Raw genomic sequence first — 16,857 nt, forward strand, 5'->3', positions numbered from 1 at the left:
TCTCCATGTGCCCAAACCATTTCAAAACACCCTCTTCTGCTCTCTCAACCACGCTCTTTTTATTTCCACACATCTCTCTTACCCTTACGTTACTTACTCGATCAAACCACCTCACACCACACATTGTCCTCAAACATCTCATTTCCAGCACATCCACCCTCCTGCGCACAACTCTATCCATAGCCCACGCCTCGCAACCATACAACATTGTTGGAACCACTATTCCTTCAAACATACCCATTTTTGCTTTCCGAGATAATGTTCTCGACTTCCACACATTCTTCAAGGCTCCCAGGATTTTCGCCCCCTCCCCCACCCTATGATCCACATCCGCTTCCATGGTTCCATCCGCTGCCAGATCCACTCCCAGATATCTAAAACACTTTACTTCCTCCAGTTTTTCTCCATTCAAACTTACCTCCCAATTGACTTGACCCTCAACCCTACTGTACCTAATAACCTTGCTCTTATTCACGTTTACTCTTAACTTTCTTCTTTCATGCACTTTACCAAACTCAGTCACCAGCTTCTGCAGTTTCTCTCATGAATCAGCCACCAGCGCTCTATCATCAGTGAACAACAACTGACTCACTTCCCAAGCTCCCTCATCACCAACAGACTGCATACTTGCCCCTCTTTCCAAAACTCTTGCATTCACCTCCCTAACAACCCCATCCATAAACAAATTAAACAACCATGGAGACATCACACACCCCTGCTGCAAACCTGCATTCACTGAGAACCAATCACTTTCCTCTCTTCCTACACGTACACATGCCTTACATCCTCGATAAAAACTTTTCACTGCTTCTAACAACTTGCCTCCCACACCATATAATCTTAATACCTTCCACAGAGCATCTCTATCAACTCTATCATATGCCTTCTCCAGATCCATAAATGCTACATACAAATCTATTTGTATGTATCTATCATATGCCTTCTCCAGATCCATAAATGCTACATACAAATCTATTTGTATGTATATATATATATATGTATCTATATATTTTCAGTTGGGAAGCTGGGAGGTGAATCATTTACTGTTTCTGGATGACATAGGTCTGAGTGAGAAAGAGCTAGTGTCTGAGTTTGGGAGAGTGTGTGAAAGGAGAAATTTAAGACTCTTTGCAAGCAAGTGCTCCTGTTGCTCATAGGGCTCTGCCTTTGGTAGAGAAGTGGTTTTTCATACTTGTAGAGCTAAAATTCTCTCATATTTCAGAGCATTCAAGTGATTAGGTATATATCCTGTTCTTTGGGTTTGTTGGGGAATTATTAATTGTAAATTTATTCTTTCTAAATAAGGTTGTGGTGTTTTCAAGATTAACAAAATGTGGATTTGGCTTTAGAAAAGAATAATTTTTTTCTGGATTGTTTGTTGTTAGGTAAGGAGAGGCATCCAATGGTGGCAGTGTTTGCATTATGTTTTCAGTACACTTTTTGAGGACAGCGATGGTACATTACATGTGAGAAGTATGAAGTGTGTTAGTCTATTTTCATATTCAAACCATCTTTCAGGAATAAAGTGTATATATGTCTTCTGTAACAATAATTAGACTGACCCTGTGTTCTAATTCTTGTCTTCCCGCTTTCATTCTAAATGATTTCGGATATGGATCCAGTGCTCTGGGAAGGATTCTTGATTGGCTTTGCTTTATGTGGCCATGGTGGTTGATGTATGATAAAGTAAAGATTGGCATTGCTTTGTGTGGCCTGTGGTGGTTGGTTTATAATAATGCAAATTATTTCATGGTCTCTTGGTATTGTAATACTGAGAAGAAACTTTCATGAATGAGACATGGTTTGTATCTAATTTAGCAATTTTTGAATGGCTTTTTTTATAATTTTTTATTGTAACAACAGAGACTTTGTCCTGCACAGGAATTTGCATGAGGAACAAGGGAATTATTTTCTGTTTATGAAATGTCTAGGCTGATACAGTGCAGAAAGAAACGTTGTGTGTCAGACCAGTTTGAAAATGAGTTATAAGGTATTACTGTTAAAGGAAATCCATGTTTTCAGGGAGAGATATTGGTTCTACATCACCCAACAACTATCAGTACAAAGTATCAGGCCATGGTTCATGTGGGCTCAGTACGACAGACTGCATCTATCATTGCTATGGACAAGGAGTGTCTGAGAACGGGAGATAAGGCTATTGTTCACTTCCGGTTCATCAAACATCCAGAATACCTCAAGAGTGGATTAAAAATGGTAATGCTATTCAGGTGAACAGTTTATTTCATGCTGTATCAGTTTCAAATGAATATGAGGCTTATGGAGACACCTTATTATTGTAGGTTTGTGTTATATGTTTCCTTATTTGTTTTTTCATTTTAGAGAGAATATTAAGTTGTTATGGGAATTATATCTGATTATTAGTGAAAGAGAAGAGAGAGGCATTTGGACGATTTTTGCAGGGAAAAAATGCAAATGAGTGGGAGAGGTATAAAAGAAAGAGGCAGGAGGTCAAGAGAAAGGTGCAAGAGGTGAAAAAAAGGGCAAATGAGAGTTGGGGTGAGAGAGTATCATTAAATTTTAGGGAGAATAAAAAGATGTTTCGGAAGGTGGTAAATAAAGTGCGTAAGACAAGGGAGCAAATGGGAACTTCAGTGAAGGGGGCTAATGGGGAGGTGATAACAAGTAGTGGTGATGTGAGAAGGAGATGGAGTGAGTATTTTGAAGGGTTGTTGAATGTGTTTGATGATAGAGTGGCAGATATAGGGTGTTTTGGTCGAGGTGGTGTGCAAAGTGAGAGGGTTAGGGAAAATGATTTGGTAAATAGAGATAGGGGATAGGGATAGGGGATAGGGGATAGGGGAGAAAGAATACTTCCCATGTATTCCCTGCGTGTCGTAGAAGGCGACTAAAAGGGGAGGGAGCGGGTGGCTGGAAATCCTCCCCTCTCGTTTTTTTCAATTTTCCAAAAGAAGGAACAGAGAAGGGGGCCAGGTGAGGATGTTCCCTCAAAGGCCCATTCCTCTGTTCTTAACGCTACCTCACTGACGTGGGAAATGGCGAATAGTACGAAAGAAAGAAAGAAATAGAGAAAAGGTAGTAAAAGCTTTACGGAAGATGAAAGCCGGCAAGGCAGCAGGTTTGGATGGTATTGCAGTGGAATTTATTAAAAAAAAAGGGGATGACTGTATTGTTGACTGGTTGGTAAGGTTATTTAATGTATGTATGATTCATGGTGAGGTGCCTGAGGATTGGCGGAATGCTTGCATAGTGCCATTGTACAAAGGCAAAGGGGATAAGAGCGAGTGCTCAAATTACAGAGGTATAAGTTTGTTGAGTATTCCTGGTAAATTATATGGGAGGGTATTGATTGAGAGGGTGAAGGCATGTACGGAGCATCAGATTGGGGAAGAGCAGCGTGGTTTCAGAATTGGTAGAGGATGTGTGGATCAGGTGTTTGCTTTGAAGAATGTACGTGAGAAATACTTAGAAAAACAAATGGATTTGTATGTAGCATTTATGGATCTGGAGAAGGCATATAATAGAGTTGATAGAGATGCTCTGTGGAAGGTTTTAAGAATATATGGTGTGGGAGGCAAGTTGTTAGAAGCAGTGAAAAGTTTTTATCAAGGATGTAAGGCATGTGTACGTGTAGGAAGAGAGGAAAGTGATTGGTTCTCAGTGAATGTAGGTTTGCAGCAGGGGTGTGTGATGTCTCCATGGTTGTTTAATTTGTTTATGGATGGGGTTGTTAGGGAGGTGAATGCAAGAGTTTTGGAAAGAGGGGCAAGTATGCAGTCTTGGAAAGAGGGGCAAGTATGCAGTCTGTTGTGGATGAGAGAGCTTGGGAAGTGAGTCAGTTGTTGTTCGCTGATGATACAGCACTGGTGGCTGATTCATGTAAGAAACTGCAGAAGCTGGTGACTGAGTTTGGTAAAGTGTGTGAAAGAAGAAAGTTAAGAGTAAATGTGAATAAGAGCAAGGTTATTAGGTACAGTAGGGTTGAGGGTCAAGTCAATTGGGAGGTAAGTTTGAATGGAGAAAAACTGGAGGAAGTAAAGTGTTTTAGATATCTGGGAGTGGATCTGGCAGCGGATGGAACCATGGAAGCGGTAGTGAATCATAGGGTGGGGGAGGGGGCAAAAATTCTGGGAGCCTTGAAGAAAGTTTGGAAGTCGAGAACATTATCTCGGAAAGCAAAAATGGGTATGTTTGAAGGAATAGTGGTTCCAACAATGTTGTATGGTTGCGAGGCGTGGGCTATGGATAGAGTTGTGCGCAGGAGGGTGGATGTGCTGGAAATGAGATGTTTGAGGACAATATGTGGTGTGAGGTGGTTTGATCGAGTAAGTAATGTAAGGGTAAGAGAGATGTGTGGAAATAAAAAGAGTGTGGTTGAGAGAGCAGAAGAGGGTGTTTTGAAATGGTTTGGTCACATGGAGAGAATGAGTGAGGAAAGATTGACCAAGAGGATATATGTGCCAGAGGTGGAGGGAACGAGGAGCAGTGGGAGACCAAATTGGAGGTGGAAAGATGGAGTGAAAAAGATTTTGAGTGATCGGGGCCTGAACATGCAGGAGGGTGAAAGGCGTGCAAGGAATAGAGTGAATTGGAACGATGTGGTATACCGGGGTCGACGTGCTGTCAATGGATCGAACCAGGGCATGTGAAGTGTCTGGGGTAAACCATGGAAAGTTGTGTGGGGCCTGGATGTGGAAAGGGAGCTGTGGTTTCGGTGCATTATTACATGACAGCTAGAGACTGAGTGTGAACGAATGGGGCCTTTGGTGTCTTTTCCTTGCGCTACCTCGCACACATGAGGGGGGAGGGGGTTGTTATTCCATGTGTGGCGAGGTGGCGATGGGAACAAATAAAGGCAGACAGTATGAATTATGTGCATGTGTATATATGTATATGTCTGTGTGTGTATATATATGTGTACATTGAGATGTATATGTATGTATATTTGCGTGTGTGGACGTGTATGTATATACATGTGTATGTGGGCGGGTTGGGCCATTCTTTCGTCTGTTTCCTTGCTCTACCTCGCTAACGCGGGAGACAGCGACAAAGCAAAATAAATAAATAAAGCAAAATAAATAATTCTTTTCTCAACATTTGAGAGGTGTCTAGGTTTCTGGTGGTACTCACAATGCAAGAGGGAATAGCAAACATTATTTTTTTCATATATATTCACCATTTCCCACATTAGTGAGGTAGTGTTAAGAACAGAGGGCTAAGCCTTAGAGGGAATATCCTCACTTGGCCCCCTTCTCTGTTCCTTTTGGAAAAGTAAAATTGGAAGGGGAAGATTTCCAGTACCCTGCACCCTTCCCTTTTGGCGCCTTCTACGACACACAGGGAATACTTGGGAAATATTCTGTCTCCTCTGTCTCCAGCGATAGCAAGCATTATATCAGGTTTAATATAGCAGTACTTTCAAAAATTATACAGCAAATTAAGCATATAGTTGTAAACTCCACAAACTTTATGGGGCCATTTGATTTAGAAACCAACTTGAAGTTTACCATTTGACAAGACCTCATATTGTTCAAAGCTAGGAGAGAGAGAATCTATCTATCTGTCTATATATCTATGTATCTTAGATGCACATTCCCTTGGAGAATTCCCTGAAGGAGGTGGCCTAGGCTAAAGTCTCCATAACTGGTGAACTCCAGTGCTGTTTCTTAACCTTTTAATGAACAGTATTGCATGTTTGCTCATAAAGAAATTTGAAGCAGTTTGTTTGTGTTCTTTAGTTTGTGATGAAATAGAGAGTTTTTAGCTTTTGCCTTTATCCTGAAGCAGTGTTTCCCAAACCTTTTTGGATGTGACCTTGAACACAGAATTTTTTTGGTCTGGTGACCCTCAGGGCAAAAACATAGTTTCAGTGTTATTTAATTTAGTTTTATCTATTAAATTTTACTGAATTTTACTTTAATTTGACAATCAGTAAATTTCAGTATTCATACTGATAGACAAAAATGAAAGGCAAAACTTCATGCGAATGTAATTTTTGCATAATAAGGCAAGCAAAGATTACCAAACTTTTGACTGGCAACTATGACACTGCTTCATGAATGAGCCCTTCTGACTCTTGATTCTTTGTTTATGAATTTAGTAAACAAAAACTGGTTACCATGGTGATGCTTTTCTGTGATCACACAAATGACAAGAATTTGATAATTTCTTTCTTCAAATGGACTTCATTGCAAAAATTTAAAAGGAAGAAAACATTTAGTATTTTAGTGGCTGACATGATGTTCCTTCATTTTATGGGCAAGTTCTTCCAGATTTGGCTTTATGTTGATGGATAGGGAACAGCGCAAATAATGCTGAGGATTCTGGTGTTTCCTTGCTTTAGTCTTGATCGTCACAAGAGCTGAAAAGCCTCATTCACAGAGGTATATGGAAGGGAAAGGAAGAAGAACTTTTTCAGCCTCACAAGGCAGAATAGGCTTATCCTTGAGTTGAAACGCAAAATTCAGTGTACGGTAGACTTTCAAAATGTTGCTTCTGCACCTGATTTTCCTGGAGATATGTTAGTTCATCTTGAAAACCAGTTATATCTTCTCCAACTTCACACCGTACACATTCCTAACCCAGCTGTGTTGACACAGGTTAGTATTTTCTGGCAGATATCTATCCATTTCCTCTTGAAGCTTCTTGTCTTAGTTTAGTACCATAGCACCTGAAGTGTTAGCATGGGTTTTAGTTGTAATTTCAGATTTTAATTATAATTTAATATCCATGGTGACTACATCTTGAGCTCTGTCAATCAGCTTTTAGTTTGTTTATAGCTGTTTACCTGAAAGATGTTTCACAGATGTATGGTTTTGTATATTTACGTTTGTGAGAACTATATAAACTCCAGGAAGCTTGGTGCATTGCTTTTATGCTGTTTAAGCATTGTTTCTTGGTTTTATGTGTTTCATATTGTTGGTAGTGTGCAAGAGTAACTTGGGCCATCATGGGCCCGGAGAGATACTGTCATTGGGGAGATTGTAAACTTATTTCTCCCCTCCCTGCCACTCCCTTGATGTCATTACTAATTACATGTTGTAATTTCCTATTTGAACTGTACAGAAAGGTAGTTTTATAGTCGTAGGGCCCTATTACTTGAACGCTTCCTACTGTCATACAACCTCTAGAATTTATGTATGTCATCTTCATTAACCATGTCCTCAAGTCAGTCTGTTCAATTCATCCACCACTTGTATTAAAAGTGTCTGTTTACATGTGGAATAGGGAATAACTTCAGTTGATTTTTTTTTTTTTTGTTTTGGTCTCCCGCGTTTGCGAGGTAGCGCAAGGAAACAGACGAAAGAAATGGCCCAACCCACCCCGTACACATGTATATACATACGTCCACACACGCAAATATACATACCTACACAGCTTTCCATGGTTTACCCCAGACGCTTCACATGCCCTGATTCAATCCACTGACAGCACGTCAACCCCGGTATACCACATCGATCCAATTCACTCTATTCCTTGCCCTCCTTTCACCCTCCTGCATGTTCAGGCCCCGATCACACAAAATCTTTTCACTCCATCTTTCCACCTCCAATTTGGTCTCCCACTTCTCCTCGTTCCCTCCACCTCCGACACATATATCCTCTTGGTCAATCTTTCCTCACTCATTCTCTCCATGTGCCCAAACCATTTCAAAACACCCTCTTCTGCTCTCTCAACCACGCTCTTTTTATTTCCACACATCTCTCTTACCCTTACGTTACTTACTCGATCAAACCACCTCACACCACACATTGTCCTCAAACATCTCATTTCCAGCACATCCATCCTCCTGCGCACAACTCTATCCATAGCCCACGCCTCGCAACCATACAACATTGTTGGAACCACTATTCCTTCAAACATACCCATTTTTGCTTTCCGAGATAATGTTCTCGACTTCCACACATTCTTCAAGGCTCCCAGGATTTTCGCCCCCTCCCCCACCCTATGATCCACATCCGCTTCCATGGTTCCATCCGCTGCCAGATCCACTCCCAGATATCTAAAACACTTTACTTCCTCCAGTTTTTCTCCATTCAAACTTACCTCCCAATTGACTTGACCCTCAACCCTACTGTACCTAATAACCTTGCTCTTATTCACATTTACTCTTAACTTTCTTCTTTCACACACTTTACCAAACTCAGTCACCAGCTTCTGCAGTTTCTCACATGAATCAGCCACCAGCGCTGTATCATCAGCGAACAACAACTGACTCACTTCCCAAGCTCTCTCATCCCCAACAGACTTCATACTTGCCCCTCTTTCCAAAACTCTTGCATTCACCTCCCTAACAACCCCATCCATAAACAAATTAAACAACCATGGAGACATCACACACCCCTGCCGCAAACCTGCATTCACTGAGAACCAATCACTTTCCTCTCTTCCTACACGTACACATGCCTTACATCCTCGATAAAAACTTTTCACTGCTTCTAACAACTTGCCTCCCACACCATATAATCTTAATACCTTCCACAGAGCATCTCTATCAACTCTATCATATGCCTTCTCCAGATCCATAAATGCTACATACAAATCTATTTGTATGTATCTATCATATGCCTTCTCCAGATCCATAAATGCTACATACAAATCTATTTGTATGTATATATATATATATATATATATATATATATCTATATATTTTCAGTTGGGAAGCTGGGAGGTGAATCATTTACTGTTTCTGGATGACATAGGTCTGAGTGAGAAAGAGCTAGTGTCTGAGTTTGGGAGAGTGTGTGAAAGGAGAAATTTAAGACTCTTTGCAAGCAAGTGCTCCTGTTGCTCATAGGGCTCTGCCTTTGGTAGAGAAGTGGTTTTTCATACTTGTAGAGCTAAAATTCTCTCATATTTCAGAGCATTCAAGTGATTAGGTATATATCCTGTTCTTTGGGTTTGTTGGGGAATTATTAATTGTAAATTTATTCTTTCTAAATAAGGTTGTGGTGTTTTCAAGATTAACAAAATGTGGATTTGGCTTTAGAAAAGAATAATTTTTTTCTGGATTGTTTGTTGTTAGGTAAGGAGAGGCATCCAATGGTGGCAGTGTTTGCATTATGTTTTCAGTACACTTTTTGAGGACAGCGATGGTACATTACATGTGAGAAGTATGAAGTGTGTTAGTCTATTTTCATATTCAAACCATCTTTCAGGAATAAAGTGTATATATGTCTTCTGTAACAATAATTAGACTGACCCTGTGTTCTAATTCTTGTCTTCCCGCTTTCATTCTAAATGATTTCGGATATGGATCCAGTGCTCTGGGAAGGATTCTTGATTGGCTTTGCTTTATGTGGCCATGGTGGTTGATGTATGATAAAGTAAAGATTGGCATTGCTTTGTGTGGCCTGTGGTGGTTGGTTTATAATAATGCAAATTATTTCATGGTCTCTTGGTATTGTAATACTGAGAAGAAACTTTCATGAATGAGACATGGTTTGTATCTAATTTAGCAATTTTTGAATGGCTTTTTTTATAATTTTTTATTGTAACAACAGAGACTGTCCTGCACAGGAATTTGCATGAGGAACAAGGGAATTATTTTCTGTTTATGAAATGTCTAGGCTGATACAGTGCAGAAAGAAACGTTGTGTGTCAGACCAGTTTGAAAATGAGTTATAAGGTATTACTGTTAAAGGAAATCCATGTTTTCAGGGAGAGATATTGGTTCTACATCACCCAACAACTATCAGTACAAAGTATCAGGCCATGGTTCATGTGGGCTCAGTACGACAGACTGCATCTATCATTGCTATGGACAAGGAGTGTCTGAGAACGGGAGATAAGGCTATTGTTCACTTCCGGTTCATCAAACATCCAGAATACCTCAAGAGTGGATTAAAAATGGTAATGCTATTCAGGTGAACAGTTTATTTCATGCTGTATCAGTTTCAAATGAATATGAGGCTTATGGAGACACCTTATTATTGTAGGTTTGTGTTATATGTTTCCTTATTTGTTTTTTCATTTTAGAGAGAATATTAAGTTGTTATGGGAATTATATCTGATTATTAGTGAAAGAGAAGAGAGAGGCATTTGGACGATTTTTGCAGGGAAAAAAATGCAAATGAGTGGGAGAGGTATAAAAGAAAGAGGCAGGAGGTCAAGAGAAAGGTGCAAGAGGTGAAAAAAAGGGCAAATGAGAGTTGGGGTGAGAGAGTATCATTAAATTTTAGGGAGAATAAAAAGATGTTTCGGAAGGTGGTAAATAAAGTGCGTAAGACAAGGGAGCAAATGGGAACTTCAGTGAAGGGGGCTAATGGGGAGGTGATAACAAGTAGTGGTGATGTGAGAAGGAGATGGAGTGAGTATTTTGAAGGGTTGTTGAATGTGTTTGATGATAGAGTGGCAGATATAGGGTGTTTTGGTCGAGGTGGTGTGCAAAGTGAGAGGGTTAGGGAAAATGATTTGGTAAATAGAGATAGGGGATAGGGATAGGGGATAGGGGATAGGGGAGAAAGAATACTTCCCATGTATTCCCTGCGTGTCGTAGAAGGCGACTAAAAGGGGAGGGAGCGGGTGGCTGGAAATCCTCCCCTCTCGTTTTTTTCAATTTTCCAAAAGAAGGAACAGAGAAGGGGGCCAGGTGAGGATGTTCCCTCAAAGGCCCATTCCTCTGTTCTTAACGCTACCTCACTGACGTGGGAAATGGCGAATAGTACGAAAGAAAGAAAGAAATAGAGAAAAGGTAGTAAAAGCTTTACGGAAGATGAAAGCCGGCAAGGCAGCAGGTTTGGATGGTATTGCAGTGGAATTTATTAAAAAAAAAGGGGATGACTGTATTGTTGACTGGTTGGTAAGGTTATTTAATGTATGTATGATTCATGGTGAGGTGCCTGAGGATTGGCGGAATGCTTGCATAGTGCCATTGTACAAAGGCAAAGGGGATAAGAGCGAGTGCTCAAATTACAGAGGTATAAGTTTGTTGAGTATTCCTGGTAAATTATATGGGAGGGTATTGATTGAGAGGGTGAAGGCATGTACGGAGCATCAGATTGGGGAAGAGCAGCGTGGTTTCAGAATTGGTAGAGGATGTGTGGATCAGGTGTTTGCTTTGAAGAATGTACGTGAGAAATACTTAGAAAAACAAATGGATTTGTATGTAGCATTTATGGATCTGGAGAAGGCATATAATAGAGTTGATAGAGATGCTCTGTGGAAGGTTTTAAGAATATATGGTGTGGGAGGCAAGTTGTTAGAAGCAGTGAAAAGTTTTTATCAAGGATGTAAGGCATGTGTACGTGTAGGAAGAGAGGAAAGTGATTGGTTCTCAGTGAATGTAGGTTTGCAGCAGGGGTGTGTGATGTCTCCATGGTTGTTTAATTTGTTTATGGATGGGGTTGTTAGGGAGGTGAATGCAAGAGTTTTGGAAAGAGGGGCAAGTATGCAGTCTTGGAAAGAGGGGCAAGTATGCAGTCTGTTGTGGATGAGAGAGCTTGGGAAGTGAGTCAGTTGTTGTTCGCTGATGATACAGCACTGGTGGCTGATTCATGTAAGAAACTGCAGAAGCTGGTGACTGAGTTTGGTAAAGTGTGTGAAAGAAGAAAGTTAAGAGTAAATGTGAATAAGAGCAAGGTTATTAGGTACAGTAGGGTTGAGGGTCAAGTCAATTGGGAGGTAAGTTTGAATGGAGAAAAACTGGAGGAAGTAAAGTGTTTTAGATATCTGGGAGTGGATCTGGCAGCGGATGGAACCATGGAAGCGGTAGTGAATCATAGGGTGGGGGAGGGGGCAAAAATTCTGGGAGCCTTGAAGAAAGTTTGGAAGTCGAGAACATTATCTCGGAAAGCAAAAATGGGTATGTTTGAAGGAATAGTGGTTCCAACAATGTTGTATGGTTGCGAGGCGTGGGCTATGGATAGAGTTGTGCGCAGGAGGGTGGATGTGCTGGAAATGAGATGTTTGAGGACAATATGTGGTGTGAGGTGGTTTGATCGAGTAAGTAATGTAAGGGTAAGAGAGATGTGTGGAAATAAAAAGAGTGTGGTTGAGAGAGCAGAAGAGGGTGTTTTGAAATGGTTTGGTCACATGGAGAGAATGAGTGAGGAAAGATTGACCAAGAGGATATATGTGCCAGAGGTGGAGGGAACGAGGAGCAGTGGGAGACCAAATTGGAGGTGGAAAGATGGAGTGAAAAAGATTTTGAGTGATCGGGGCCTGAACATGCAGGAGGGTGAAAGGCGTGCAAGGAATAGAGTGAATTGGAACGATGTGGTATACCGGGGTCGACGTGCTGTCAATGGATCGAACCAGGGCATGTGAAGTGTCTGGGGTAAACCATGGAAAGTTGTGTGGGGCCTGGATGTGGAAAGGGAGCTGTGGTTTCGGTGCATTATTACATGACAGCTAGAGACTGAGTGTGAACGAATGGGGCCTTTGGTGTCTTTTCCTTGCGCTACCTCGCACACATGAGTGGGGAGGGGGTTGTTATTCCATGTGTGGCGAGGTGGCGATGGGAACAAATAAAGGCAGACAGTATGAATTATGTGCATGTGTATATATGTATATGTCTGTGTGTGTATATATATGTGTACATTGAGATGTATATGTATGTATACTTGCGTGTGTGGACGTGTATGTATATACATGTGTATGTGGGTGGGTTGGGCCATTCTTTCGTCTGTTTCCTTGCACTACCTCGCTAACGCGGGAGACAGCGACAAAGCAAAATAAATAAATAAAGCAAAATAAATAATTCTTTTCTTAACATTTGAGAGGTGTCTAGGTTTCTGGTGGTACTCACAATGCAAGAGGGAATAGCAAACTTTATTTTTTTCATATATATTCACCATTTCCCACATTAGTGAGGTAGTGTTAAGAACAGAGGGCTAAGCCTTAGAGGGAATATCCTCACTTGGCCCCCTTCTCTGTTCCTTTTGGAAAAGTAAAATTGGGAGGGGAAGATTTCCAGTACCCTGCACCCTTCCCTTTTGGCGCCTTCTACGACACACAGGGAATACTTGGGAAATATTCTGTCTCCTCTGTCTCCAGCGATAGCAAGCATTATATCAGGTTTAATATAGCAGTACTTTCAAAAATTATACAGCAAATTAAGCATATAGTTGTAAACTCCACAAACTTTATGGGGCCATTTGATTTAGAAACCAACTTGAAGTTTACCATTTGACAAGACCTCATATTGTTCAAAGCTAGGAGAGAGAGAATCTATCTATCTGTCTATATATCTATGTATCTTAGATGCACATTCCCTTGGAGAATTCCCTGAAGGAGGTGGCCTAGGCTAAAGTCTCCATAACTGGTGAACTCCAGTGCTGTTTCTTAACCTTTTAATGAACAGTATTGCATGTTTGCTCATAAAGAAATTTGAAGCAGTTTGTTTGTGTTCTTTAGTTTGTGATGAAATAGAGAGTTTTTAGCTTTTGCCTTTATCCTGAAGCAGTGTTTCCCAAACCTTTTTGGATGTGACCTTGAACACAGAATTTTTTGGTCTGGTGACCCTCAGGGCAAAAACATAGTTTCAGTGTTATTTAATTTAGTTTTATCTATTAAATTTTACTGAATTTTACTTTAATTTGACAATCAGTAAATTTCAGTATTCATACTGATAGACAAAAATGAAAGGCAAAACTTCATGCGAATGTAATTTTTGCATAATTAGGCAAGCAAAGATTACCAAACTTTTGACTGGCAACTATGACACTGCTTCATGAATGAGCCCTTCTGACTCTTGATTCTTTGTTTATGAATTTAGTAAACAAAAACTGGTTACCATGGTGATGCTTTTCTGTGATCACACAAATGACAAGAATTTGATAATTTCTTTCTTCAAATGGACTTCATTGCAAAAATTTAAAAGGAAGAAAACATTTAGTATTTTAGTGGCTGACATGATGTTCCTTCATTTTATGGGCAAGTTCTTCCAGATTTGGCTTTATGTTGATGGATAGGGAACAGCGCAAATAATGCTGAGGATTCTGGTGTTTCCTTGCTTTAGTCTTGATCGTCACAAGAGCTGAAAAGCCTCATTCACAGAGGTATATGGAAGGGAAAGGAAGAAGAACTTTTTCAGCCTCACAAGGCAGAATAGGCTTATCCTTGAGTTGAACGCAAAATTCAGTGTACGGTAGACTTTCAAAATGTTGCTTCTGCACCTGATTTTCCTGGAGATATGTTAGTTCATCTTGAAAACCAGTTATATCTTCTCCAACTTCACACCGTACACATTCCTAACCCAGCTGTGTTGACACAGGTTAGTATTTTCTGGCAGATATCTATCCATTTCCTCTTGAAGCTTCTTGTCTTAGTTTAGTACCATAGCACCTGAAGTGTTAGCATGGGTTTTAGTTGTAATTTCAGATTTTAATTATAATTTAATATCCATGGTGACTACATCTTGAGCTCTGTCAATCAGCTTTTAGTTTGTTTATAGCTGTTTACCTGAAAGATGTTTCACAGATGTATGGTTTTGTATATTTACGTTTGTGAGAACTATATAAACTCCAGGAAGCTTGGTGCATTGCTTTTATGCTGTTTAAGCATTGTTTCTTGGTTTTATGTGTTTCATATTGTTGGTAGTGTGCAAGAGTAACTTGGGCCATCATGGGCCCGGAGAGATACTGTCATTGGGCAGATTGTAAACTTATTTCTCCCCTCCCTGCCACTCCCTTGATGTCATTACTAATTACATGTTGTAATTTCCTATTTGAACTGTACAGAAAGGTAGTTTTATAGTCGTAGGGCCCTATTACTTGAACGCTTCCTACTGTCATACAACCTCTAGAATTTATGTATGTCATCTTCATTAACCATGTCCTCAAGTCAGTCTGTTCAATTCATCCACCACTTGTATTAAAAGTGTCTGTTTACATGTGGAATAGGGAATAACTTCAGTTGATTTTTTTTTTTTTTTGTCGGTCTCCCGCGTTTGCGAGGTAGCGCAAGGAAACAGACGAAAGAAATGGCCCAACCCACCCCCGTACACATGTATATACATACGTCCACACACGCAAATATACATACCTACACAGCTTTCCATGGTTTACCCCAGACGCTTCACATGCCCTGATTCAATCCACTGACAGCACGTCGACCCCGGTATACCACATCGATCCAATTCGCTCTATTCCTTGCCCTCCTTTCACCCTCCTGCATGTTCAGGCCCTGATCACACAAAATCTTTTTCACTCCATCTTTCCACCTCCAATTTGGTCTCCCACTTCTCCTCGTTCCGTCCACCTCCGACACATATATCCTCTTGGTCAATCTTTTCTCACTCATTCTCTCCATGTGCCCAAACCACTTCAAAACACCCTCTTCTGCTCTCTCAACCACGCTCTTTTTATTTCCACACATCTCTCTTACCCTTATGTTACTTACTCGATCAAACCACCTCACACCACACATTGTCCTCCAACATCTCACTTCCAGCACATCCATCCTCCTGCGCACAACTCTATCCATAGCCCACGCCTCGCAACCATACAACATTGTTGGAACCACTGTTCCTTCAAACATACCCATTTTTGCTTTCCGAGATAATGTTCTCGACTTCCACACATTCTTCAAGGCTCCCAGGATTTTCGCCCCCTCCCCCACCCTATGATCCACCTCCGCTTCCATGGTTCCATCCGCTGCCAGATCCACTCCCAGATATCTAAAACACTTTACTTCCTCCAGTTTTTCTCCATTCAAACTTACCTCCCAATTGACTTGACCCTCAACCCTACTGTAGCCTAATTACCTTGCTCTTATTCACATTTACTCTTAACTTTCTTCTTTCACACACTTTACCAAACTCAGTCACCAGCTTCTGCAGTTTCTCACATGAATCAGCCACCAGCGCTGTATCATCAGCGAACAACAACTGACTCACTTCCCAAGCTCTCTCATCCCCAACAGACTTCATACTTGCCCCTCTTTCCAAAACTCTTGCATTTACCTCCCTAACAACCCCATCCATAAACAAATTAAACAACCATGGAGACATCACGCACCCCTGCCGCAAACCTACATTCACTGAGAACCAATCACTTCTTCCCACACCATATATTCTTAATACCTTCCACAGAGCATCTCTATATGTTTATATGTTTTTTAATTCAAGTTATTTAGGTGTGTTTTTATTGTGAAAGTATAATTTGTCCAGATTCAGAGTACCTCGCAGAAGTGTTAATTTTCAACTATTGTAGTCATTTGAAGTTGTGCTTTACATGATCGCACATTAACGCACAAGAAATAAATGCTGTGTGTATCCACTAGAAACCATTGTAGTAAAGTTTGGAAAGGCCTTGATAAGGATCTGTGGTAAAAAAAGTAGCAGACGAATCTGGATATGATGGTTATGTAGGCCTAAGAGCTGGGGCCAAAACAATCTGACTGAGTGTTGAAGTAATATGCCAACTAGGTCTTGGGATGAGCTGTGGGGATAGAAGATTTCCAAAAACAAAGCAAGTTATACATGTTTGGTGTGTCTCCTTTACTGACACTAACTTTTCTCTTTCATTGTACATAGTGATGCAGGATGCATTGTAGCAGTTTGTGAGTTTGTGTTATTCTCTTCCAGTAATGGAATTATCTTTGAAACTCTGTTGAGTTTAGAACACATTCATGATGTGTGGTTATGGTTGACCTGATTTTATTGCAACAGGTGCTTTTCTCACAATTTTTGATCAGGAACAAACTTAGCGACATCAGGGTGGTTGATATTGTTGTAACAGTTCGTTGAGTTTTGGAGGCAGTGATTGCTCAAGCCCTTGAAGAAATCACTGGCCTATGAAGAAATATTTTTGAGTGGTAGACATTCAGTAAAGAGTGCATTCTTTGTCATGTCTCAGTTACTGTATCTGGATAAGACTGACTAAAAATCATCCCTCTAGCTATCTCAGAATTTAGAAACAGTCCAACCTAAAAATT

General features: G+C 40.5%; 1 protein-coding gene across 1 annotated transcript in view; it reads left to right on the forward strand.

The window, feature by feature from the left end:
• Positions 1-16,857, forward strand: part of GTPBP1 (GTP-binding protein 1) — an 81,017-nt gene that overhangs the window by 36,040 nt on the left and 28,120 nt on the right. Inside the window, exon 10 of the mRNA XM_071683267.1 lies at positions 2,023-2,214. Coding sequence (XP_071539368.1) covers positions 2,023-2,214 — 192 coding nt within the window. The remainder of the gene's footprint in view (positions 1-2,022; positions 2,215-16,857) is intronic.

This window comes from Panulirus ornatus, chromosome 3 (genome assembly GCF_036320965.1).
Source record: "Panulirus ornatus isolate Po-2019 chromosome 3, ASM3632096v1, whole genome shotgun sequence".
NCBI classification, from domain to species: domain Eukaryota; kingdom Metazoa; phylum Arthropoda; class Malacostraca; order Decapoda; family Palinuridae; genus Panulirus; species Panulirus ornatus.